This window comes from Drosophila miranda, chromosome 4, assembly GCF_003369915.1.
Source record: "Drosophila miranda strain MSH22 chromosome 4, D.miranda_PacBio2.1, whole genome shotgun sequence".
In the NCBI taxonomy this organism is placed as follows: Eukaryota; Metazoa; Arthropoda; class Insecta; order Diptera; family Drosophilidae; genus Drosophila; species Drosophila miranda.
In genome coordinates, this window is record NC_046677.1 from 6,152,026 (window position 1) to 6,179,711 (window position 27,686).

Here is a 27,686-nt window from a genome sequence, read left to right on the forward strand (position 1 = left end):
TTGCCATAGCCAAAGTCCTTGAGATAGTTGTTGATGGCCAGGTCGAAGGATGATGGCGGCTCATTAGTTTCGGGCTCTTGAAGGGGGTGCGCTTCTGTCCTGCTGGGATACAATTCGGTCTGGCTGGGATAGGACTCCGTCTAGCTCGAATACACCTCGGTAATGCTTGGATACGATTCCGCTTGGCTGGGCGCAATCGGATACGACTCTCTGTTTGTGGCAAAGCGTAAGGTGCATAAGTCCTCTGTGAAGGAAGATATATTTTAAAATATTTCTACAATTATATGTATACTGATTCACTTACGCGTTTCGAAGCTGAAGCCCAGCGCTTGATTCGGCGGTGTTGTTGATATTCTTGATCCTTGGATAAAGATTCTGACATCCGAGTATACATATGCTGATTTCGTCGCTATTTGTGGCCCGATTTAGTCGTGATATGGCTTCCTGTGATCAGGGGAACATTTACAATGGCGTCATTATCAAGAACCGCTATTTGTGGACCTGCGATTAGAGAATTTTGTCTCAATAAATGGAGTCCTTAACAAGGTAAATACAAGGTAGACAAGATATTTTTCGCAGCTATAAATATGTACCTACTTTCCTCCGATATTGTTCTTGTTCCATCTGTGCGTGCCACACCTTCTCGTAAGTCGACTATTTCTCGTCATCTCTCGACATCTCGTGATCGTTGGAGCGTAGCTTAAGTTAAAATCTGTTTTTAATCATATTTATGTTGCAGCCGCTACATAATGTTGTTGTTGTGCATGTGAATAGATATAACTGATTTAGCTAAAACGTAATTTCATTACACAGATTCAATAAAATTTTAAGCTTAACTAGGTAACAAATTGTACAACTTATTTTACAGCTTTAGGGCAACGCAACATGCATCCGCCAACAAATTGGTGCAGATTTTCAACAAGCATTCCCATGGTGATTTTGGTTTAGCAAAAAATACAAGAAAATTCGAGCAAAAAAGGCCACAGACAAGTGCATTCGGTGTAGTCCCCTGAAATAGAGAAAAAAATGTATTGCATATTGAAAAAATATAGAATATTTAGTACACCTATGGAAATGGAAATTGAGTGTGAACTAAGAATGTTTTGTTTGATTTGGTATGAATACTTTTCATTCCACTTCATTCATCGAATATTTTGTTTGATTTGACATGAATATGAAGTTCGAGGTCAGAAAGAGTTCGGAAAATCCCCCAAAATTCACAAGAAACACATCAACTTCGTCCCAACTAATCTCTCAAGTACACATACTTTTTGGGATATCAATATGCAGGGAACAATGTACTTTTTAAAAATAGATTGCCAACCCATTAAGTTTTGCCCAAGTACGAGCCCGAGCCCGGGCCCGAGCTGCCGACGTAATCTGCTTTTGCTCTCATGGAAGCCGTCCCATTCCACCCACTGGAAAATGGAAAATTTGCTCAACTTTTTCCCAGAGTTATGTCTATGAAAAAGTACCGAAAATCTTCACCGACTTTTGCCTCCGTTGGAGCGTCGGAGCAGCTGCTGTTTGCTGCCTTGGCGCTCTCCACAGCTCCACATCCTAGCAGCAAATTGTCAAGTTGCGGTTGCGCCTTTGAATTATGCAGAAACGGGGATGCAGGAGAGCTCCGGCATCCTTTAACACAACACGGAAGAGGAGTTTTTGGGGTGGCTTGGGGTCTGAGATGTGTGGCAGTGGCAAGCAGCTGAATTTATATGCAGCTTAGTTGCAACCCAAAAATTCTACAAATTTTAATAATAATGAGCTGTACACACACATACATATACAAGTAGTGGAGGTCTTTCCGAGTGTGTGCGCGTGAGTGTGTGTGTGTGTGTAGACATGTGCTGGTAAAATAATAAAGCACTCGCACACACACACACACACACACACACACACACACGCTTTCACATTGTTCGAGCTAGAAATTGGATTGCAGCTGACGCTCGGGCAGAAAAAACAGCCCACTCTCTGGACCAACCTCAACCGAAGGCCCCATACCCAGACCTCATACCATCCCGGTGCACCTCATAATAATATTATGTTGCAGCTGCCAAGGCGCAGAGCGAGATCGTTGCTGCAACTGTTTGCACAGTTTGTGGCATGAGGCAGGCGAAGCAGAAGGCAGCAGGCGGCTGGCGGCTGGCCTGGGGAAGAGGAACGACTGCGAATGTGGCGACGTGTGGTCGCAAATGATATTAACAATTCATTAATTAACCTCATTTCGTTTGGGGTTATGACGAGGAAGGACCGAGAGGCTGAGAGCCGAGAACAAGAGCGACAACCATGGCACGAGTACTGTAGCGGTGACAACATAGAGGAGACTGGACCGACCTGGCCGCTACCTGAGCAAGCCCAATGCCAGGGAAACCGAAGCCATGGTCTCCTTGTCATTGTTCCGGTATCTGCAGCTGGCCCCCAAAAGCTTAGTCAGTCAGTTCATGTGCATATTTATATATAGTCACTATAGTTAGTACGAGTATAGTCCTTTCCGGCAGCCTCCCTTCTCCCATCTCCCGGCACGTCACCGTTCAGTCTCTGCTTTACGCTGAGTTAACTTTGAGCCGGCCATAAAACTCACATGCGGTGTGGCTTTTGGCAGGGATGTTCCAGTAGTTAACACAATTTGGAGTTTTAGGAGAGAAATTATTGTTTGATGAGGAAATCTAACGCTTAACGGATTCATCATTGTTTGCTTCTGCTCATATAATGGTGGTGTAACTACCTTAGCAACTACCTTCCATTACGCCTCAAGAATCCACCTGAAACGAAATCGAAATCAACAGTCGCGAAATATACATAGAAGGATTGAGAGGAAATCATTTCAGACTTGGCCCAAACGTCGCTTTGTTATTACAACTGTCACCCGCCCACTCAAAGACTCCTCTCTATCGCTCTGAGTGCTGTGAAGGTCTGTGTCCTCCTGCTACCATCCTTCTCATCGTCATCATCTTCATCCTGCCTAGATGTTGCTCTGACATTTTAAATAATTAATGTATAATGCATACCAGATGGCAGTGGGCTGAGGGCTGAGGGCCGAGTCCTTCCTACACAACTACCGAAAATGCTGCTACTGTTGAACAAAAATAAAACAGAGATGGAATGGTATGGGATGGATGGAGCTCAACTTTTAACTCAGCTGCGAGTCAACTGTGGGCTCTGAGCACCGCGCACCGAGCCCCGAGCACCGAGGGCACTCAGCTTGGACTCGTTTCCCTCTAATAAATAAGAGATATTTTAATGTTTTTACGTAATTATATGGCGAAGCAATTAAATATTAAATAACATTGCGTTAACTAGTTTTGCGGCCCACCAACACCAGCGATACCACCGCCACCGCCCTACCGTCAAACTGGGAGTGCGCCTCTGTAGGGAAATGCGGGAAATGCCTTCAATTGTGTGTGGGTCACAAAAGGGGTCGAGGGTCAAGAGGTGACAAATCAATCAGAAAATCACTTGGCGTAATAAACTGAAGGCAGGTCAGCAAATCAACCCAGACAGACGGCAATTTCCGTTTTGCAATTGCCATTGCCATATCGAAGAGGGGGTGCTGGCAGAGTGGGGGAAAAGTGACAGTCACGGAGGGATGCAGCGAGGAAGCAGCGCGGCATGGGGCGGCAGGGGGGGGGGGGGGGCGTGGCATAATAAAATGTCTGATGTACGATAAAGCGACGACGAAGCTGCTTAAAAGCAGCAAAGGCACAAACACCACAGACACACACACACACACACACAGATACTAACCCATACCCTCGCGCACACATTCAGAAAGAGCTTTAGAGCTTCCAATTGAATGCACAGCGAGGAAAGTAGGAGGGGCTGAAGGAGGGACGGAGGAGTGGAGTGAAAGCGGATGGCAGACCCGTCCGACTTTTGCTGGGCTGCATTTGGAGTGCTCTCGAGAGCTTGATATTATCACTTCCTGGACATTATTTGGTGCCATAGGCCAAAAAAGGCTTAAGCTCTGCCAAAGCGTCTCAAAGATGCAATTTGTATGTATCTGTATCTGTAGATGGATCAGAGCGAGATGTGCCACCAAAGAAGGTCTTCGATTTGCATACAAGCTATATATGGAAATGGGCTAAAAAGAGCTATAAGTAGGAGAAGACGTTAAACATGTTCTTCGAGGGGTCCTAAGGCAGTCATCTAACATTTAAAGATGGAAATTTATGCAGAGGAGAGATATTGGAAGTGCTAGAAAGATGATGATTGTTGCCATCTTTTTTAAAAACTAATCTCAGGATATATGTATAACCTTCCATCCTTCTTCCATCTCTCCTGCACAGCTCTCAACATTCTCATCGATAATTCTTTGGGAAGCCCTCGCTGTTATGTCTGTATGTGTGGTGTGCGCTTTTGTTGCTGGCAAAGTTTCTAAAGAAATTGCACTTTGACTCATGCTTATTACAATAAGCGTCGTTCTCTGGTTCTCTCGTTCCCTCGTTTGTTGGTTTGTTGGCACCTGCCAAGTCAAAAGTGGATGCCACTGGAAGGACTCTCCACTCTTGCAACTCCCTGTAGCTCCTTCCTCCACTCCACCCAACCTGAAATCTCTGTGCGTCTATGGGGCGCCCAGTTGAGTCAAGTTCGAGCCTTGGTAACAAACGTAACGAACGGAAACGGATATTGCATACTTATGCCGAGTGCAAAATGGCAACCAACTTCGGTGGGAGTCAGAGTCAGACACTCTGGCAGACCAGCTCCAGCCCACCCTTCGTTCACTTTGCACAATCGTCCTCCCGTTCGATCCATCCATCTACAGGTACTATATACATACATATATAGTAATACACACATCGATACGATACGATACGATGGGATACGAAAAGCGGCAGCCACCGACAAACTTTGTGAAAAGGACTTGTAAAATCAAAAGCCGATTAGATTCCATTTCAATGAGCAGCTGGCTCTGGTTGGTCATTTGGTGGGTGTTTCCCAATCTGAGGGAGGGATGGGGCATGCACCTGCTCTGCTCTGCTCTGTTCTGTTCTGCTCTAACACACCATATGAAGCACGAGCCGGGAATCGGACTAGGAGCTGTGGCCATTGTCGTTGCCGTTGCAGTTGCACAATATCTATACTCGTAGCTGAGGAACGGCTTCACGAAAATTGAAACGGCCGCAACGTTAGTCAAGTGTGGAGGAGCGGAATGGAATGGCCTGGACAGTGGGGGTGGGGAGGGCATATGCGTATCTGTGGCCCGTACTTGATTAGTTCTGAAATTAAACTAAGCAACGGGCATCGGTAAACGCTCACGGGCCTGTAAACCGAGCTGCAGCTGCAAATATTGATGGCGATGCTGTGATTAGCGATAGATGACAGGGTACGGCACACAAGGCTTTGCGATGGTACCGATAGAGCGGTGATATTAAAAGGTGTGGCTCTACAAATACTATACAGAGATTCTGAGAGCATAAGTAGTTATAGGATCTCTTGGGTTAACGTTTAAGGAAGTTTAAAAGACATTAGTCTAACTTTAATGATAATTCTTTAGAAGATATTCCCAGCAGCATGTTAGCTGCAGAAAACCCTACACCAGAATCACTTTTAGATATCCCATTACAAAAACAAACACAATCCCTTAATTTTATAAAATTTCCTCTATATATAGAAAAAGTCGTTAAGTGAAAAGTGTGATTTAATTTCCACTCTCAAGGACGTTTCATCAAATCAACTGTGGGAGTTTTCAATCAGGAATCACATCATTGCTCTTTGGTCTGGCATGGTCGGCCAGGAGGAGCCAGCTCTGGCCAGGTGCCCCCATCCATGGCCGCACTGAGAGCACCATCATCAACATCCTGGCGACTCCTTCCACTGCGTCCTCTCTTTCATCTCTTTGAGCCGCACAGAGGGGCTGGGCTCTCCACTTACTCCCACACCCACTCCCACTGTCCCTGCCGCATCTGCATTGCTTAGTCATGTGTGCATTTGCCAACTGATTTGAGCCAGAGCCCTCAAGGGAGAGCATTGAGGAGCGTATCCAATCCCCACCAGTCCGCAGTCCGCCATGGTCTCCTTGTCTATTTGTTTTAATCAGTGTAGTCGAGCAGCGAGCTAATCGTTTATGATTTAGTTTTGATTTGCTTGGCCGAAATAACCATAAACGGCAATAGATGGTTCCGAATGGACTGGGATGGGTTGCGTCGGGATGGGATGGGAGATACTCTCAACAGAAGTGGACTCATCGAGCCCTGTAACGAGTACGAGCACGGGCACTCATACGAGTGGTGCCACTGTGTAGTGAACCAAACCGCTCCCGAATGGGAACGGGAGACCCGGCCAACCGCTGCTGTGTGTGTTTTCGACTATAAAATTAAATTGCGATGTGGTGGAAAAGTTAGAGGCAATGCCCACTGTTGCAACAACAACAAACTGTTCCTTACTGCCCCACATTTGGTCAAACACAGATACACACACACACAAACACACTGTGACGCATAAAAACCAACACACGCACAAAAAGGGAGAGGAAGAAAGAAAGGGTAGTTTCGAAGGCCGTTGGTTTGGATACCCTACCTGAATTTCGGGACCGGATTCCTGATGGAGACTTCTCCTTTGTCCTTTGTCAAAGTTCATGACTAGAAATTTCATTGAATCTCCAGCTATGACTGTGGAGAGGTTCGCTGTTTGCAATTTGTCATCAGTGTGCTGGGAATCGTCATCAGTTGGATCGGATCATCAGTTCATCCTCTAGGAGAATCCATTTATCAAATTCATAGCCGAAAAGGGGCCACATTTAAGAGAGGAGGAGATGGAGGACATCAAGGAGACTGCCTTACAATTTATAGAAAAAGTACAAGGTGGTGTACTGATGAATTAACACACGTCTTGGCGTGTGATAGATTTGGATTAGTTACTCAAAAACAAGGCCTAAGCCATGCATACCCTTGAAGATCGTATACCTATTTATCAGATATTTGTTATATACAAACTGTTAAAACCAACTGCAATTGTGAATGTTTTGTTGGGCTACTTGGAGCTATAAATAAAGGTTTTTTGATGGTTATTTACTTTACTTTTCCAAACTTCAGTTCATAATCGTTATACCCTCCGCTTGAAGGGCATGACTACTGCAGCAGTGAACAATTGTTCAGTGCATATCATTTGGTTAAAAGGATTCGTTTTACTCTTCGGTGTGGTTTGGTCTGCACACATACATCGAAGAGCAGCGGCTACCTCTGTGTGCGTGCTGTGCCGTGTATGTGTGTGTCTGTGTCTGTATGTGCAAATCAACTAATCTGCTCCCCACGGCAAAGTTACGAGAAGACCGACAATTATATCCGCTCTCTGCTCACAATTTTTGCATGTCGTAAAGTTTCTAGTGGTGCACAGAGCTCCACTCCACTCCACTTCACTTCACTCCCATTCCCCATTCCCCGCTCCCCATTCCTCCCACCTCTGCGGCCCCCAGCCGGCGTTCTAACGGAACTCAAATGGCCAGCAACATACGTTAGTTGGATTTGCTGAATGCTCTTTCTCTCTGCATGGTTTTTTCCTCTTGTTTGGCGGAAATGCCCAGAATTTGTTGTGACGGAAGCAGAGGATGAGGCCTGGCATCGGTTACGGGGGAGGAGGAATCAGGTCGCTGGCTATAAAACTGTTTTGAGTAGCTAAAATCAGATAAAAATATTGCATTTGAAATGCATGAAATTGTTTGAAATCTCTCTTGCCTAATGGATATTTTCAGGTACATTTGAATGTGTATCTTGTGTGAAGATGATTCCATGAAGAAAGATATAAATCTTGGGTATTTTAGTGCGAGAAAAGAGATTATAGGAATTTCTATTAATGGCGTGGTTTCCATATATCAATCCATTCCCATAAAGTTCTCCCAAGGCCATCTTTATCTTCTATCTAAGATCCTCGATGCATCTCTCACTTGCTCCCAGCTGAAAGAACTCATGCCCTAACTTCTCCCCCAAAAGAGCATCTTAGTTTCGCTAGAAAATCTTGTATTTTTCTCCAATTTCCAATGTTGTTGCATTCTTTCAGGAGAAGCTCTGGGTGCACGGCACGTGTAGCCATCCCATGTACATATGTATGGGCGGTGTGTATCTGTATCTGTATCTGTGCCATGCTGTTGCCGTTGTGCCGAGTGTGAATCTGCCCTAGCATTACTGTTTGTATTGCAAAAGTTGTTGTAACTTCGTTAAAATAAGCACTCTGTTAGTTTGCCCGCTGGCTCGACGGGAAGCGGCGTCCCCTGCCCATCACATCCCATCCCATCCCGTCCCGTCCGTCCTGTTCCTCTCCGGGTCTATGCCTGTCCATCGGTGTGGCCTGGTCCCCCCGTTCGAGTCTCCTCCTGTCAGGACTGGGGCGGACTGCGGGGTGGCTGGGCAATGCAGCAGATTTGTCGGCGGTTTTTGCCATTACTACCATCCGGGCTACTGGCTCTCCCCTCCCCGATAGTTGGCACATCTGCATTAGTAATGGTGAGTGGCGGCGAGTGCCAGGCAAATTGGGTGGATTTGGATTTACCTGCACTCGTCGCCAGCTTTGACAGCCAAGTGCATACACTCAACTTATCCCCCTATCCCTCCCCAGACCTGCTGCTGCCACATCCCCAGTAAATACATGTGGCCATAGCGCGCCAGGGAGCTAAACTTAACGTTTAGCTGCAGTCGTAGTCGTAGTTTTTTGGTGCTCGTTCCTTGGTGGCTATTAAATTGCAGCAACTCTTAATGGAGCTCCCCCAGCTGCTGCAGCCCGAGCTGTTCATTCCTTTCGCTTTCGACTGAGATGTGGCTAAAACAATACCGATACAGGTTCGGGGAAGGGCAACAAGACCACCCCCGGGTAATAGCACCAGTCTCAATGGCAGTCCCTCACCGACAACTTGTACTTAGCGCCGCTTCCTTCCGCTCGACAACGGGGTAAAACGAGAGAAAGGCGAGCAGAGAAATGCACACACGGAGAAAGGCATTCGGGGGAAGCTATCGCCGAGAAATGCTCATGGAGAAAGGCGGCGTTTTTGGGGAAGTCCGTGTACACGGGCAAACAGCTCGTTGGCAGGCAGCGCTGTCAGAAATGCAATTAAGTCGCATCGACATGCAATCTCCGGCAACGGGGTGGAAGAGAGTCCCGTCCGTGCACCATAAAGAGACTCGGCAACAACCACACACACACACACACACCCGTACACAAAAGTCTCGCGACCACACACTCCTGACGGGAGTGGGAGATGAGAAAAGCCTTAAAAGCGCTGAAAGGTTTCAGTTATCCCCTCAAAAAACAAAAACAAAAAAAGAAAGAAAACCACCAAACACACACAAGAAAGAGAACACACAAGCTGCAAAAAAGGGGAATCCGGCTTGACGAGTCGGGAAATACCCTCAAAGGAACCTCCAAAGGAGAAGACTCGCGGCAAAAATTGGTATACGATGGCGGAAAATATGCCTGTCCTGAGACTGTTGTAATGAAAGAAAGCAGGGAACCTTTTCGATCATTAAATGGGACTCAAATATAGACAAGCTAAGACCCAGAGTTATCCAATTCTAATACTTCTTTCTAGGATTTCGGTTAAAGGTGACGATTATTATAAGGATAAAGCTTTCATATCACACTCATGCAGATTTAAAGAGCAGGGGATACCCAGAAACAGCACGTATATAAAGAGTTTTTTAGATGACGGAAAGCAAGATTTAGATCAGAGTCTCATTTAATAATATAGCCTAACATTAAAATAGATTCCAGTGCTAGAGATTTAGTACCAAAATCATCATCTAACGCTTTCTTTAAGCTAAGACTTTTGTCTCTGAACTTGAAGAGTATCAAGTTTTGAATTTAAGGCCCTTTTTCCCCTTTCAATATATGAATTTTTGAGTGCATTCCACGCGTTTTCCCCTCTCGCTGCGAAACTTTCAATTGTTTCAACTCACTTACCAATCAATTCCGGGACAAAGGGTATCCGCCGATTGCAGCAGCTGCCACGCAGGATTGCAGGAGGCAGGCTGCAAGGGCTGCTGGTCGTAGTGGGTCAGGGAGCAGTCAACACACAGGATCTAGTGGCCAAAGGAATGCACTCATTGGAACACTTTGGCCCGCCGATAATCCAATTATGGGCCTGGCCAGGGGTTCCATAGCCGCGTGCTGCCTCCCCCTCGGCACACATACATATACAGACATACGTAGTATAAGCCCTGGTCCTTTCCTGGTTCCGTGTTTTCTTTCTATGGGGTTTTATGGCGGCGCAAGGGTAGTGCTGGCGCGCAACACCTGAGGCAACCGCGTCGCCCTCCCATAATTTGCGGCAACTTATTTCGCCCGGAGTCAAGTTTCACACTAAAATGTGTAAAAGGGTCAACAGCTGCAGGAGAGACCCAGTCGTCGGTGCAGCCGTAATCCTTATTGGCGGCGGGAGGGGGGCGGGCTAATCTCTGGGGTGTCTCGCCTGATGGGTAGGGGATGGATAAAATAGTACACTGGGTTACTCGTGAGTGAAATGTGCAGTGAGCAAAACCCAACCGATACCATAACCAATTCCCATTAGCGTGAAACACAAAGGGTTAATATTTCTAGCATTTTTGTTTTTATATTTATTTCATATTCAATTTTTCATTCAGTATTCGATATTCATTTTCAGTTTTCAGTTTTTATTTCTTTCGGGTTTTGTTTTTGTTTTTGTTTTTCACTACTTTAATTTTCTTTCTCCTGTTTTTATTTTTATATTTATCTTCTTTTTTTTTGTGTGTTTTTATAGCTGCTGTAGATTAATTGAAAAAACCAAATAACAAAAAAAGAACGAAAAATTGAATGAATAAACATAATGAAAATTCCAATCCATTTGCTATATGGTATATATGTATTTGTATGTATGTACAATATTATTTTATAGAAATTCCTTAAAGTTTTTTTATTCGAATGAAATTTCAGTTAGAAAAAAATAATTCATTACCAGCAGCTTTTTGTGTGTCTCTGTCTGTCTGTGTGTATTTCTGGCCATATTTCATTTACCACTTTGTCCCATTGAATAGTTTATTTATTCAATATCATTATTAATATTATTATTATTATACTTGTGCATTTTGCATCATCGTCGTGTAAACAACTACAATTAGTATCACGATTGTCATTGTTGTAACAAAAGGAAAATAAAGGGGGAAAAAGAGGGGAAAAAACATAAATGCAACGAAAAAATATGAATGCATAAAAACTCGATTACCTCTGCATCTGGGTAGGGTCTTTTCTCTGGCTTTTTTTTGTGTTGTAATTTATTTCGCATCGCTTGAAAATCGCTTTTCTGTCTGTTTCTGTTTCTGTGCGCGACACGATTATGCTTTTCATTATTTTAATGATAACTATTCAATTTTTATGCTCGTACTCGTATGTACTTCTTTATTTTTTTCAACCTTTGCCCCAAAACTGATATGTACTTATATATATGTAGTGTGTGTCTGTGTGTGTGTGTGGGTTAAAAATTGACTGCCCGCAAAAGTAGGCAAAAATTTGTAGTTCTAGTTCTGCTGTTAGTTGTGCACTGTTCTCTACGGTTCGTTTTAAAAAACAATTGTTAATTGCTATCCAATAACTGCTCATATTTATCGCCATAGATATATGCCTCCAATCGTATATATATATATAGATTTATTATAGTTAATGTACTTATTGGCCTTGACTATGTAAATTATAAATTATATGCAAATATTTGTAACTAGAATTCGTTTTGTTTTCCGTTTTGCTCCTTTAAAAATAGTTGTTTAAACTATTATTAACAACTTATGGCTCTAGTTCGGATCTAAAGTGTTGATTAACTATTCTCTAAGTGTGTGTGTGTGTGTTTTTGTGTGTAGGAATCATCTTATGTTCGCTGGTGTGTGTGTGTGTGTGTGTTATCTGTGTAATCAATTGCATTAATTACCATTTATGTTGGCCAAGACACAGTCGTCATGCACTGGGCGGAGATTCTCGCGGGAGGTTAATAATTTTTGGATAATTAACAAAAAGTTTCGACAACTTTATACGGGAGTATTGTTGTGCTTGGAAGTCTTTGAGCGGAAGAAATGGTTTTTAATGAGCATATCAATGAGTTTATCGTGAAAAGATGAAGGAAAATTGAAATCGAAGTCCCTGCCCGGCACATGACTTGTCCCACTAATTATCTGTTTATATGTATGTATATTGTATGTATATATATATATATATGACTTTATTGAATATAAAACTTATCAATTACGAGTGGACATAAACCGATTTGCTTGTCATTCAATTGTTTAGTATCTTTATTGTTACGCGGGCCCTCTCACCCTCTCATTAGCTAAATCCCAAAAATTCGTAGCTACCGATTAGAGTTAGTGTTTTATATATATAGTATATATATTTAGTATCTACATATCATACAATCAATTGTTAGTTGAGTTACTTCGGAGTCCTCCACCACACACAACTTACTTGGCCGGCAACTAGAGCCAACATCAAAGGGTCATCGTCGTCATGATGGGCAGCAGCAGGGCCATGGCGAAGGACAGCAGGAACAGCCGCTGGCCGGAGCTGCTCAGAGCACTCGCCTGGCACAGCAGATCCTCGGGAAAGATCTCCAGGATGGGCAGATGACGACCCGAAGTAGGATCGTGGCAGGTGTTGGCACGGGCGCGCTACAGGGAAGAGTGGGTACACGTCATTAGAAGGGGGGGGCCAAAGAATATTCCATGGAAATGTGAATGTAAATTTGCAAAGATACTCGCACAAAGAAAAATAATGAATATTCCAATGAAAGATATGTGCAAAAGCTTACGCGCATATCGGCAATCGATAGGGGTAACTTTTTCCCGAAAAAAAACCAAGATTTTTCATTAACAAAACAACATCAAAAGAAGGAGAGTGTTTGTGGAGAGGGCGAATCAATTACCGCACTCACCTGAACCATGCGCTTCAGGTCATCCTTTTGTATGACCTTGATCTGGGCCGACTCCCGCAGCCATCGTCGCAGCCAGTGCCCGAACCACACCAGTCCGCACTCGCATTCCAGCGGATTGTGCGAGGTGATGAGGCCACCCATAATGCTGCGAGTGCCCACGGCATCCCAGTAGCTCTTGTTCGGATAGAAACTATCGGCGGCCAGAGCATTGATGCGATTGTGTGATATGTCGATGGAGAGATGCGGCACCTCCCGGAGCGTGTAGAAAATCCCCGGCGGCAGGTCGGAGATTCGGGTGTGGGATATCTTCACTTGCAGCCGCTGATTGCGGGCGAGGCCCGTGAAGACATCGGGCGATATGGTCTGCACATTGATGCCGTACAGCTCGACGAGTCGCAGTTTCGTGTTGTTGGCCAATTTGGCGAAGAACTGCGCCCCAATGTTGGGCTCCAGGCAGTGCACTCTCAGCTGCTGGAGTCCCGGAATTCTGGACACAATTTCGCCCAGATTGGCATGGGAGCTGGCATGGAGTTTCCGCAGCGAACGCAGCTTGGAGAAGGCCTGCGGATTGGACACCTTCACGTCGAGGATGTTCAGCTCGGACAGATGCCGCAGGCTCACCAGATCGTGCAGCGTAATGCGTCGCAGGGGATTGTGGGCGAGGTCGAGGACCCTCACCGAGGGCGGCAAGTGCTCGACGGCACAGCTGGCATTGATGAGCTTGTTGTGGGACACATTGACGTGCCGCAGGTGCCGCATCGAGCCCAGCGGCGACAGCTCCTGCAAGTAGTTGCCACTCACGTCCAGGTACGAGAGCAGCGGCATCTTCAGCGGCGGCAGGACATACAGTCCCATGTGATGGAGACTCAGCTTTCGGAGGCGTGGCGTGTGCACGAACACCTCGCGCAGATTGGTCGTGACCAGGGGGTTCTGCGACAGATCCAGGTTGGTGAGATTGTTCAGGAAACTGAAGGTGTTGTCCGGCAGGATGGTGATGCGATTCTGGGCCAGGCTGATGTCGTACAGGAACTGCGAGTTGATGAACATCGAGGCATCCAGGTACTCCAGATTGTTGCGGGACATCTGGATGGACCTGAGGGTGAAGCCAATGTCCGTGAAGGCCGGCACGGGCCACACACTCAACTGATTGTCGGCTATGTCGAGGAACTCCAGGCGCGTGTTCATGAACACCTCGCGGGGCAGAGCTCGCAAGCGGTTGGAGCTGATCTTGAGGATCCTCAGTTTCCTCAGATTCGAGAACTGTTCCACCTGCAGCTGGTCCAACTGATTGTGGCTGAGGTCCAGTTCCTGCAGGCTGTTCAGGCCCTGAAAGCTGCGGCGCCTCAAGGAGGTGAGGTTGTTGTAGGCGAGATTGAGGATCTCCAGGAATTCCAGATCACCAAACGCATGGCTCTGCAATGCGCCCAACGAATTGTGGGCCAAATTGAGGAACCTCAGGGTATTGGCCAGGTTCATGAAACTATCCGACTTGGCCACGTGGTTGTGGCTGATGTCCAGCTGGTAGATGTACATGTAGCTGCTCAGCTCATCGTCGAAGCTGGAGATGTGGTTGTGGCTCATATTGAGGCGCAGCGGAGTCGTCGCATTCGACACGTAGTGGAAGGACTTCAGCGACAAGGAACACAGCTGATTGTGCATCAGATCCAGGGCGGCCAGATTCGGCAGGACTGTGAAGGCCGCATGCGATATGTTGACCAGCCGATTGTGGGACAGATCTATGTAGCGTAGGAACTCCAGATTGTGAAAGGCGTGACGCGCAATTGTCCTCAGACGATTCGACTGGAGGTTCAGCGTCTGCAGATCCCCCAGGTTGTGAAAGGTCTGCGACTCCAGGTGCTCCAGGCCATTGTAGGACAGCTCTATCTCCACCAGATGGCTGTGGACATCGGGCATGAAGAGACCGCGGGGCAGGGCCTTCAGCTGATTGAAGCTCAGATTTATGTAGCTCAGCTCCCGCATTTGGGCAAAGGACTCGTTGGAGATGCTCTTCAGATTGTTGTTGTCCAGTCCCAGCCAAATGAGCTGCGACAGCGGCAACAAAGCGTCCAGCGGATCGAGACTCTCCAGACTTCTGGCCGGGAAGACGGCGAACGAGAGCTCCAGTATCTTCAAGGATCTCGAGACATTCTCAAAGACCAGCGGATGATGGATGGTGATGTCGTTGAAGCTCAAGCTGATCTCCTGGATCTGATCGAGACCCGCAAACGATCCCAGATGCAGATGCGTGATCTTGTTGTTGCGCAGCAGTATCGTCTGCAGATTAATGCCCCACGAATCGACGGCGAATATGCCCTCGGGTATGTCCGTGATCGAGTTGTAGCCCATGTTCAGATACGAGAGCTGTGTGTAGTTCTTCAGCCCCAGAATGGGTATCATGCTGAAGTTGTTGCCACTCAGGCTGAGGACTCGCAGATTGTCGGTGTAGGAGGGCAGGTTGACCAGCTGACTGATCTCGTTGGACGTCAGATAGAGGTACTTGAGGCGATGCAGCGAGGATATGGCCACGGGCACTGTGGTCAGTCTGTTGCGCTCCAGGTCCAGGTATTCCAGGGTATCAGTCAGGCCCTCAAAGGCAGCCGGGTGCACTCGGCTGATCGCATTGAAGGCCAGCACCAGATGGGCAATCCCCGTGGCCTTGAACACTGCCGCCGGCAGCTGAGTCACGAAGTTCTGCTCCAGATTGAGCGCTCTCAAATGCACATCCGAGTAGTTCTGCTGGAAGTAGTCCGACTCGAGGCTCTCAATACAGTTCTGTCCCAGGTCCAGGCGCTCCAAGTGCATGCGCAACGGCCGCACTTGCAGCTCCTTCCACTGCACACTCTTGACGAGATTATCTCTCAGACTCACGATCCTCAGGCCCGGCAGCTGCTCAAAGAGCTGCAGCGGAAAGATGTTCAGCAGGTTGCTGGACAAGTCCATCGTCACCAGCGATCGCGGCAGATAGTTCCCCGACACGTGGTAGATCCTGTTGTTGGACAGGTCCAGCCACAGCAGCTTCTGCAGCTGCTCAAAGGGCCGACCCAAGGCCGAACGATCCCCGGAACTGGGCGAGGGCTGATACAGCGAATTGCTCGCCTCCTGGCTGGTCTGCACGGCAGCCAAGCTCGAGGGCTGCGAGCTGTTGTCATTGGGGGAGCTGAGCTCCAATGAACCGCCATTCGGGGACACTTCGGTGATGTCGTTGTCCGCCAGATGCAGGGAACGAAGTGTGTCATGCTGGGCCTCCCAATTGCCATCCAAGGTGGTGATGTGGTTGCTATGGAAACGAAGAGAAGTAGGATACAAGTCAATAGAAAACTACAAATATCTATAGACTAGGAGGCAAGCCAACCCCCGGCTCACTCGCTTCTCTCGCTCACGCCGATATGAGTACAACTTGTTTATATAATAGACAGTTATATTCAGCTCTACGCTCATATGAAATCCATCTCTAAGAACTAGTCTGAACTCTCAACAATCTCAGAGAACTTCCCAAGGAAGTGACCCCCTCTATTCCACTTACCGTTGCGCCACTAGTCGCGTGAGTGAGTGCAATCGCTGAAGTGCCTCCAGGGGTAATTGTTGCATCTTGTTTCCTGAGATATCCAATGTCATCAGCGAATGTGTCATCGTGCTAAAGTGTGAGATGCAGATAGAGAACGTGGGTGAAAGAGATGTACATATATATGATTATCGTACGAGTGCTGGTGACGGTGGTGGGGCAGGGTAATAGTTATCAAAAATATATATAATGCTTGCAAAGTTTGGGCAAAACTTTTCCAAAACTATCAACAGTTTCCGCTTCTGCCTGCCGCCCCCTTGGGTGCTTTGGAAATTGACGTGCTGCCTGCCTTTTGACATATCCTACACACAAGTCGGAAAACAAATATTTAAACTTAATTAACGCGTCGCAAGTCCCCGACCCAAGCGACCCTCTCTCCCAAACACATCCTCGCTAGGCTTCATTAATAGCCATCCACACGCACTAGATACACACCCACCTATGGGAGTACCCAACACATACACATACATAAATACATACATATGGAGAGTGGAGAAAAGAGACAGAGTGTTTCTGGGGTGAAGCGACGACCTCAATTATGAAAACCACGAGGTTTTCCAAACAAGCCCCACAGCCTCCTCCTCCTCCTCCTCCTCGTCCGCCCCAGCCTTTTCCCCCTTCCATCTTTTTGTAGTTTTTGGGGTGTTAGTGTTTGTGCTGGTTGTAGTTGTAGCTTTGTAGTCGTCGTCGTTGTTGTGGTTGTTGTTACTGTAGCCGGACTTGTTGTTTTATGCGACGAAGAATCAAACGCAAAACCACATTTTTGCGGCTCGTTGTCGCCCCCACTTCTGTGAAATACCCTCCATCTCTCTGGCCGCTTCAGTGGTCGTCGCTTTTCATTTGCTGCTACTGTCGCTTCTCTGCTCCCCGCTCTTCCCATCCTCTGGCTACAAGGTGTATTAAATAGAGGTCTGAAATGGCGGCCAAAACTTGTTGTCAACTGCGTTTCAGACTACGATCTTCTGGGTGGATGCAGAAAAAGACTAATAGTTCGACAGTTTGGCTCTGGTTCAAGGTATATTTTGTAGGAGGTTAGACAGTCTTAGAGACTAGTCTTATTCAGCATTAGGTTTCTGGGTGGCAAACGAAATCGTACATCGGGTATTTACATCGGCTTCGTTTCTTGGTTACGAGCCACATATTGAATATTCCGCTCAACCGAAAGTGCTGATTGGTAAGAGGGGACCTGTGTACATATACGGGAAATCTCAAAACTCTAGTTGTATTAAGCATTAGGTTTCTGTGTGGCGAACCAAATCGTAGACAACACAAGTACATCGGATATTTACATCAGCTTCTTTTCTTGGTCTCGCATTCGATTACGAGCCACATATTGAATAATCCGCTCATCCGAAAGTGCTGATTGGTGCCATGGCCAAAGAATGCCCACATTGTCTGAGCAATATATTGAATATTCCCCTCATCCGAAAGTGCTGATTGGACATGTCCACACTGTCCTGTGCTCAAATTCAAACCTGACTCAGATGGCGTCACCTTTCTATTCAATGCACCTTGTTCTGGCGCTACCTGCTCTTCTCTTTCTTTTTGTATCCACTGTCGGTGGTTAGCGGCTGTTTTCGGTTTGCGTTTTGGTCGCCATTGGCCGGTTGTCGTTCTTGTAGTTGTAGCTGTTCTTGTTGTTGTTGTTGTTGAATCTCCAGTCCAGTTGTCGCTTTTGTTGTTTTTCTTGTGGTCAACAACAAGTTGCGTGTATGCGTGCTTCGGTTTTGAGCAAGTGTGCGTGTCCATATGTGTGTGTTTGTATGCGTTTGTCATCAAAAAGTCTCCCAAGTAAATATAGGCAACATTGTATGGGTCTACGAGCAGCACATGCGAGTACATAAGTATAACCCAAGAAGCCGAGGGTTAATTCAAGTTTTTCAAAAATACTTGTACACAAATGGAAGGACATGAAAGCGGAATTGTTCTGTATCTGGGGAATTCAATATTTAAGCTCATATCTGGATACAATTCTAAACCTGTGGGGTATTCATTGAACATTAAATATCCATTTCTTTCGCCTGTTTTCTCGTTCGACCCTCGCTACCCATCAAACTCCCGCTCTCTTTCTCTGCGGTCATGTCATTCAGAAATGTATATGGAATAAGCGGACAAGTGCGCATTTAACGGCACTTTGCCACCGAGCACGCAACAAGCACGGCACAACAAACAAAAATACATTCGTACATGCATGCCATATGGGGGCCAGCAGTACAGTTGTGCGTGTGTGTAATTTAGCAACATTGCATTGTAAATTATTAATTAGCAATTTTTGAAATACATAAGTACTTAAATATTTATGAGAACTTTTCCATCTGGCGTAGCCCACAGCCGAAACGGAATCGAGTCACCTCCTGAATATGCCTTTTATGGGTATTATAAAAGGTATACAAATATACCACATATGCATACACATGTACATACATAAGTTGTATTTACTATAGGTGCACATTCAACTTTAACCAGGGCCTGTTTTTGCGGTCGGAACCGGAGAGATGCTCAAACACGTGTTTGTTTAAGGTCCGCAAACGCAAATAAGCGGGGAAATCCTCTCAAATTATATTAACTTTGATGGACTCACCCAGATCCGTTGCCGGACTTTAATAATACCCAATTAAGAGTGTAAGTTGCCACAATAAAAACTTTAATTTAATTCAAATAATTCTGGTTTAAGGCACACATTTAAAGTAAATATAAAAAATTAATTTACCCTGAGGGCATTAAGTGGGAAACTCTAGCGAGCCGAAATACGGGTCATATTTTCAAGCAAATTAAATAAAGATAATAAAGTGATAAAAAATGAAATGCTATAAAATTTCAATTTAATTTTAAAGCCGGTTTTAAGAACTGTCATAAGATTTCATCATGCGTAGCTCTTAAAGAACTCATTAGCATATCCATAAAAAATGCCATCTTTAATAATTTGAATGAAATAAAACTTTTCCAATTCGCTTAAATTTTCAGTGAATGCTGAAAGGAATTTATGTACACCGAGAAAAAAAATCGAATCTTAAGACCTTTTTGAGTCCTGCAATTCAAATTTGATAACCTTTACCTTGGCTCCCTCTCGAGAGCCGCGAGAGTCGGAGCCTTCCTTTCTTTTCTCGCCTAGCCTCTGTTCCGTGAAACTAGCCTTTGAATCTGTTTCTGAAAGACGGATTTTCCCCCAGTGTATTATATGATTACATATAATCCGTTTCCATGCAGTATGATATATTTTTTTGCCGCCCAGAGCACATTTATACTTGTCCTGATCTCTCCTTCTTACTCGAGTGGAGTTTTCTTCTCTTTTTTTGTTCCGCTGAACAAACTTTTTGATTAACTGACGTCGCACTGGCAGTGGCGGTTGGCTGTGGCGACGGCGATGGCGATGGATGATGAGATGTTAGAGAAACAGGGAGCCGGAGCCGGAGCCGGAGCAGGGGCAGGAGGCACTACTAGTAGGTAGATTGCACTGTGAGGATGGGTAGGTTTTAAGCACATTTGCCAGGTTTATGAGCATTAATTAGTTTGATTTAAATTCTTAATGTCGGTGGAGTGTGTAACCGTGTACCACAGATAGTCTGTCTGTCTGTCTGTCTCTCCCTTTTATGCTCTTTATACTCCTCCTCTCCCCTCCGCCCTGTCTCTCCGAGAACTGCAAATAACTGTTAACTGTGGGCATCCATTTAACTTTACTAACGTTATGCGTATGTGTGTGTGTGTGTGTGTGTGTCTCTCTGTGTGGAGGGCGGCCGCATGTGGTTAAGGGGCGTGACCCCAACTCCGGTTACCCTTTGTGCTCGTTAAAAAATTTTCGCGTTTCATTTCGCAGCAACAAAAAAGCGCATAAGAAGATGGAAGAGTAAAAACAAAATATAACAAAAAGGAAAGGAAAGCCCAAATGGCTGCCAAATGCGGTCGACTCGTTCCCTCTCCTTCCCCCCAGTCCACCAGTCTCTTTGGCCATCTCTTTCCCACAAACGGTTAGCAGAAGCATGGAGTTCGGGGTGGGGGTGGGGCAAAAAAGGGGCACGTCACCGACGACTCGGTCAAATGCCTGATGCGTTGTGAGTGCGCGTGCGGCATCATAAAAAGCTAACGAAATATGAGCTTGTATTCACTGTACTACAGTCAGCACAACAAGCACATTTCTCTGCCGGGCGTGAGTTAACTTTCTCCAAAGGGTATCCTTGGGGTTAAATGGTTTTGTAATCGAGTTATTCTGTGAAAGGGAAAGAAGGGACCCGATCTACCCTTCCAGATCGATGAGTTCTTTGAGATCTTGGGAACGCCACAGCTCGAGTTAATTCTGTGTAATACAGGGATCTCCCAACTCAATGTTCCCGATTAAGAAGTGCCTCTAAGAACTTTAAAGTTGATAAGAAGATGGGACTGAAGAATTTTCAAATTTGTTACCTTTCCAGAATTATTGCGAATTGCTTTTATAATTAGAGTTCGTAAGAATTATAATTTTGTGATATAAAATATTTATTAATTTTTTGATTTTAAAAATATTTATTTATTTTTTGATTTTAAAAATATTTAATTTACAAATATTTTATCATTTTTTTTTTATATCCATTATAATTTTTGTAATAAATAATAATAAAAAAAATGTATTTTTGATTTGATTATAAAAATATATCAGCATTTTTTTTATATCCATTATAATTTTAAAAAGTTGAATAAAGTTAAAAAGAAATGTATTTCTGATTTTGATTATACAAATATTCATATTAAATATAAAAATACTTTAATAATCATACAAAAATTAATAAATAAAAATCATTTTGCTATTTTAAAATTTGTAATTATATTATTATTTTTTATTAAAAGTTAAATTACAAATTGAAAATAAAAATGTAATTACTATATTTTTTTTGAAGGTGGGGAAGGGAAGGTGTCTATCTATACTGATCTCTCGGTTATAACAGTTATTAATATAATAAAGTGGCAGTTTTTATCCTGATTAGATCCTTTAAAACCCCGCCAGGAAACGGTTTGAAAATAAACAGACAGGACGAATGATCTAGATGTATGAATATATCCAAAATGCAGTCGGAAATGCTTCCAGTTCGACGTTCCCTACACCTGGACACGTAATAATTGTCTGTGTAATTAACTAAAGTTAATTTACACTGAAAAGAAAAAGGTATTTTCCTTTGAAATTGCATTCTCTAAGAGTACAAATACTTTCGGTCCTGGCATATCTTTAATTTTCTGCTCTCGCTGGCTTCGCTTTGCACACGTTTTTCTCTTTTTGTGATTATTTACACTCAAACAAATAGCGCTTGAAAGTTGTTCCTTCCGTTCTTGTCCCACGCTCTCTCTTTCTCTCTCGCTCGTTTTTGTTGAATTTTCCCGCTGCGTGTGTGAGTTTGCATTTCCCGCTTGCATTTTCAGCCTGAGTGCCCCACTGCGAGCCATTCTCCGCTCAGCGCGCCCAAAATCTACCATCCACCATCCCACACACACATCCCAGAGCGCGGCCCCTCCCCCCCCCCACGCTTTGTTAAACTTAATTTTACGCCGTTTTTACAACTTGCAGTTTTCCGTACGAGTGTAAAAAATATACAAAGCGCAAAAACACTCTTTACTCTTCAGACACACACACACGCACACACACCTCACCTCACCACATTTTCTGAGATGAAAAACGGGTCATAGGCTCACTCGCTTTTAGTGGGTAACCTGTCCTGTCATCATTCCTCTATGGAGCAGCACCAGGTGCCTGAGTGGGGGTTCTGGGTCACCCATATGAGTCAGCACTTTCCCCCGTTCGCCCCCGTTTTGTTCTTTTACACTCACCTGAAACTCCGCTCGGATATGTCCTGCAGCTCGTTGTCGATTAGCTTCAGTGTCTTGAGGCGCAGTCCCTGGAATGTCTCATCGTCGACACTCTGCAGATGTGTGTTGGACATTTCGATATACCGCACACTGCTGTGCATGAACTCTGTGGGAAACCAAAAGATAGCAGATAGATAGATGGGGAGATGAGATGGTGGTAAGAACGTTAAGTACATAGAGGGAGAGCTGGGAAATTGGAATTGGTTGGATATTGGATATAGTCCCGAGCACTGGCGTAACCGCCACAAAGTGAGAGCGACAGAGAGAGTCCTCGCAGCGATGAACCATCAGTTCATCATTCAAATTGATTTTAAACGGCATTCGAAGCGCTTGCCATAAAAGAGGGAACACCCAGTGTACCAGGACGTGTAGCGACCCCCATCTATGGTCCATCTTTCCCTGTCTAACGATGATGGCTTTTGTTTTGGCAGTTTTGATCGCCGGCGCGTTAAGGCAAATGGGTCATCAGCGTGGCATCAGACAATGGACCGAGCGGAGAGGAGTGCACACCACGCTCGCCATATTCGAGCGCCAGAGGCACAGGACCCGGATGAGGACAAAGACCAGGACAGCCGGCAAGCAGCAGGGCAGGAAGCAGGACAGCTGAAACAAATTCCATTTCATGTCTATGGCAAAAGACAGTGACATCTTGCTGGCGTATAACAATGAATCTCGCCCGTACTCGATTCGCTCGTTTTATTAAATTTTTATGGGCCAATGGCCAAATCGATTAGGAAGTTAACCAAAATGTTTTGAATGCCACATGAGGGATGTGCCATTGGGGGAAGAGCGAAAAAATTAAATTGCCCTTGGGGATTCTCAATTATTCATGAGAGCCGCAGAGAGAGAGAGCGAGCGAGATTTTGGGCTATATTTTGCGTTTATGAATGAAACCCATAAATGAAATTCTATTTAAAAATTGTTACCCCCAGAGCACTTTTCTGCAATTTTACCCCAAAGCCAAGCGGAACTTTATCAATTGAAAACCAAACCACACTAAAGTTCCATCAGACATCATCGCTGGCGTTGGCACTATTAAATATTCCACGCAGCAGGAAACAGAACAAAAAATATAGAGCCAAAATAGGCAAAACATTGAGCGATTGAATTCTGCACTTTCTGTGCCATTGAATATTTATAAGAAACAATCAATTGTTGGTCAGAGATTCTGTTGTTGCTGCTGGCTTCTGGCTTTATTGTGTGGCTTTTTGATTTTTTACTATGTGCATTTTTTATTCTGGTTTGAACTGATCAAATTGATGTTTAATTATTTCGCTCCGCAGTCAAGTTTTGCGCCACGGTTTTCGCTTTTTGTTTAAGCATTCAGTTCATGGCCACATCAGTCAGTCAGTCTGTCAGTCGGCCGTGTGATACAATCTCTGCTCAGTCGGGCATTTCGCTTTGACTTTAACGCGGCGTATCCACGAGATACGCAGATACAAATTGGAATACACATGCATAATGTATGCGTTTGAAAACCTGCTAACTAAAAATGGATATCCATTTACCATCCCTCCCCCCCCTCCAGTATCACTGACCCCATCTTTCACTCACTCAATCTCTCACTCTCTCTCACTCTCTCTAAAAAAAAGCCGAAAATGACAATTCACAAAACAACGAACCGACAAAAAGGAGGAAATTTTTCAATTAAAAGCGAAAAGTGCATTTTCATGTTGCACGTCAGTTGCTCTGCCAGTGCTGCGGCGTTACCCCCCTCCTCGCACACGTATTCTGAGCAGAGCGGGAAAGACACGTCACGCCACTCGGGAAGGACACAGCAGTACAAAAAAAGAAAGATATTTCTTCTATGATGGAGAACATCTCCTGCTCCGACTGTATGCCCACGGCAGGAGCATACCAATCCACTCCTTCGTGGAATGCTTAAGGTAAGGTCAGGCCATAATTTAAGTTGACAAGCATGACATGGAAATTCCCTTCGGACAGTAGTAGCGGCAGCGGCAGCGGCATCAGCCGTTACCATAATCAGGCTAAAACACATGGTCACCCTTGGTTGCCCTGTCTCCCTCTGGTCTCTGTGTGTGTGTGTGTGCGTTTGTCAGGAGTTCCAATTCCATGTGAGGACTCGCCTTGGGTGACCGATTCCTTTGAGAGCTACGCCATCCACGCTTCAGGCACTCCAAGGACTCCCCGGGAGTGCTGCTCTCTGTCAGCTGCCAGCTCCTGCTCTCTGCTCCTTGCTGCTGCTGCTGCTGCTGCTGTGGCCCCTGTTTAATTAACACATGCTCAACGAATCGTAATTTAATTGCGGCGTTGATGTCTCCCCCGGGCCCCGGCTTGAGTCACATAAAAATTGAGGACCCTGCTCTAAAAGGGGGCAATGCTGGGGAAATTCATTAAAAACCAGTTTGAAACTTATTTTATGTGCAGACGCTACTAAATAATAATTCCAAAGAATTTATTCATTAGAAAAACTCATTTCAAACAATCAAAAGTTGCTCTGCGAAAGAGAGGATTTTTATTTCTTTGGTGGACGCGAATGACGTTCATAATGAGAGCTCTGCTCTGGACAGCTCCCAGACTTTGACTTTGACAGACACTAAACGAAACTAAATCAAACTCCACTTAACTTTAAACTTCGATCTTCCATAAGTTATGACTCTCTTTATGAAATTGTTACTTCGCAGCTTCAGAGAATAGATGGATGTACTTTAAGCACAAAGATCAGGATCAAATCGCTGACAGCCTTTAAATTGTGCTTTCCCTTTACAGCAGACACCATGTGTCGATGTGTACACCCCGTACACACGTACTGCAAACATATATTTTAGGTGGTGTGCCCGCCTACAAACAGTAGTATAAGCACAAAACAGAGCCAGCTTACATCTTAATTACATATCGCATATTAATACAATATTAATCATACGCCCTGTTGACACGCGTGTGCGCTCTCGCCCTGACCCCAAGAGCAAGGACCCAGCAAACACGTGGCCGGCCAGGCGCATTCGCCATGCAAGTCAAGCAACAATATATCCATATAGGAATATACTATATGGATAGACGTGTACGTATATCCGTTTATATAGGGTGTGTGTGTGCATATCTAAGCTGTTGTTGCCAGTGTTTTGTTATGAGTGGACAAACCAACCCGAAGAACCAACACCAACACCAACTACAGCACATATGGCGTTAATAAACTTCTACTAGTCCGATGCCTGAAGGGCCAAGAACTGAAATGAACTTGGGGTGGTTGGGGGGTGGGTGGGTGGGTGGAATGGGGCTGGGGAATGGGGTGTCGGAGGACTTGGAATGGAAGCACTATGGCCACTGTTGGAACCATCCGTCCATCGTACGTTTGGCTTGTATTTTATGGCCTCAAGTCAATTCTCTGACAAAATGCCAAGCATATTTATTTATTTACTCTTGCTGCCAGGCAAAGACCACTCTCTGAACGTAGTCGGCCCCACGTTTCAACATTCAACATTCACGTTCGACGCTCTCGTCTCTCGTTTTGCGTCACTTGCCAAGTGTTTATTCAACTCCCTCCCCGGGCCAGTATGTACATATGTACGGGTATAAACCATATACATATACATATATCCGGGGCGGCAGTGAAACTCAATAAAACAAAAAACAAACAATAAAGTGTCCGTGAAGGGAAGCAGAGAGAGAAAGCGAAGGAGATCCAAGGAGGAATGCCTAACGAGCTGTGGACACATAAAAATCCAACAATTATCTCATCAAATGTTTCCAGAAATATACATATCCATGACTTGAATTAAATCAAAGTGAGACAAAATAATTCCCCAAAAAATACCGTATCAATTTTATTACAGACTTAATAGAGTAAACAAAATATTTTTGACCAAAGAACAAAATTTTAAGTGTAAATAAACGAAAGACTTACATAATTATTGAAATAGTTATAAAATATTTGCCAATTGCTATATCAAATAACAACCAAAGGAAAAGCCACTCAAAAGTTAAAATAGTAAATAATACTCGTAGTCAAATGTGCAATCTTATTGAAAACTTTACGTAAAGCTAAGCTGTCTGTCTGTCTGTCCGTAAAAGCTTACATAATAACTAAAAGATAATATTTTTGTTGTGAAACTCTTTAGACAAACAGCGAAATATTTGCAAATGTCAAATGGCAAACTATTTCCTAATTGTAGTATCAGCAACAGTCAAGGAAGGCAAATAAACAAAATAATAAGCCAAAGAAATATTTTCAATTATTTTACACTCGCAATAAAGATTTATAGTCTGTCCTTAAATGCTATGGCAACAGTCGAGCAATCAGTTATTCTCTTGGCATTAAAAATCTATATCTATCCCCTGAACTATTCCTTCAGATTATAGACCGTAATATTTACAATCACCTAAACATATCAAGCTTGTAAATTCTTTTCTTTCCTACTCTCCTTTATTTATCTTTAATTCTTTAAGTATCTTAGTTCATTATTAGCAGATAATTGTTGGTTAAATTAATAAATAAATACGGTAGATCCTCCAAGATCAGATTATTATAATATGCATATATCTGACATAAAAACGATTGGTCTAAATTGGTTTCCATGAATTTAAAAAAATCTATAATGCTCTTTTGATGATGAAAATAAATTCAAAGGGAAGGAGGGATTGCTAGAGAATACACCCAGGGCTTATAGCATTTAAAAGAAATATATTTTCATATTTAAATTAAATATATTTCCTACAAATTGAATATAATTTATTTATTTTTAAGTATTTTATATTTAGATTAAACATGAGCAGTATTAAAATAAATTAATTTCACTATGTTTGTATTTGAAAAACCGTATATTTAATTTAAATACGGATTTTAGATAATACTATGCCATTTTGTCGAATAGATGAAGATCTCCCAGACTGTGATCAAATCTGATCATTTTGAGCAGTAATTAAATCAAAAGCAAAATTTTTCAAAAATCAATTTAAGCTCTTAATGCTAAATATTGACAAATGAGTGACAGATATCCACAGTATAATTTTGAAATCTACATGATTTAAGTCTATCCAGGTTTTTGTCTCTTAAACCCATCTGTAGTTCCCTTAAAATATGAGAAACACTTTATTCTTCCTAGTAATAAATATTTATAATTTGTAATTAATATTAATTTGAGGTTTTCCCAGCAATTGTATTTAATTTCATAGCATTTCTGTCTGCTTTCACGGAAAAAGCAGAGTCACTCAAAACGATATGGAAACTGTTTGCGAGAGCTCAAAAGGAGTTGAATTTCGAGTCTGCTATTGGACCAATTTCTATTCTATACCTCAACTAAAGACAACCCTTCGGTTAACAAAAACTTAGAACCCCTACATTCCCAGCCTGTGTGCATGTGTATCTGTGTGTGTGTGTTGATGAAGATTACGTCAGCTGAAAAGTTATTGTTTTGGCCAGGCATTCAGGAAGGGGGCTAAAGACAGGGCAAAACCCCTCCAATAGAGAGCGAGAGAGCC

At 44.1% G+C, this 27,686-nt stretch overlaps 1 protein-coding gene across 4 annotated transcripts in view; it reads right to left on the bottom strand.

The window, feature by feature from the left end:
* LOC108163902 (chaoptin) overlaps positions 1–27,686 on the bottom strand; it is a 60,783-nt gene continuing 33,097 nt past the window's right edge. Inside the window, exons 3-11 of one of the 4 annotated variants that reach the window (XM_033392801.1) lie at positions 22,209–22,353; positions 16,380–16,490; positions 12,857–16,133; positions 12,734–12,760; positions 12,391–12,593; positions 9,886–10,393; positions 598–1,009; positions 305–501; positions 1–244 (exon numbers count right to left, since the gene is read on the bottom strand). In XM_033392801.1, the coding sequence (XP_033248692.1) occupies positions 12,414–12,593; positions 12,734–12,760; positions 12,857–16,133; positions 16,380–16,490; positions 22,209–22,353 (3,740 nt within the window). In that variant the 3' untranslated portion in view covers positions 1–244; positions 305–501; positions 598–1,009; positions 9,886–10,393; positions 12,391–12,413. Of the gene's footprint in view, positions 245–304; positions 502–597; positions 1,010–9,885; positions 10,394–12,120; positions 12,594–12,733; positions 12,761–12,856; positions 16,134–16,379; positions 16,491–22,208; positions 22,354–27,686 lie in introns of those variants that run through there. The other 3 variants (XM_033392802.1, XM_017299428.2, XM_017299426.2) reach the window with 3 other exon arrangements.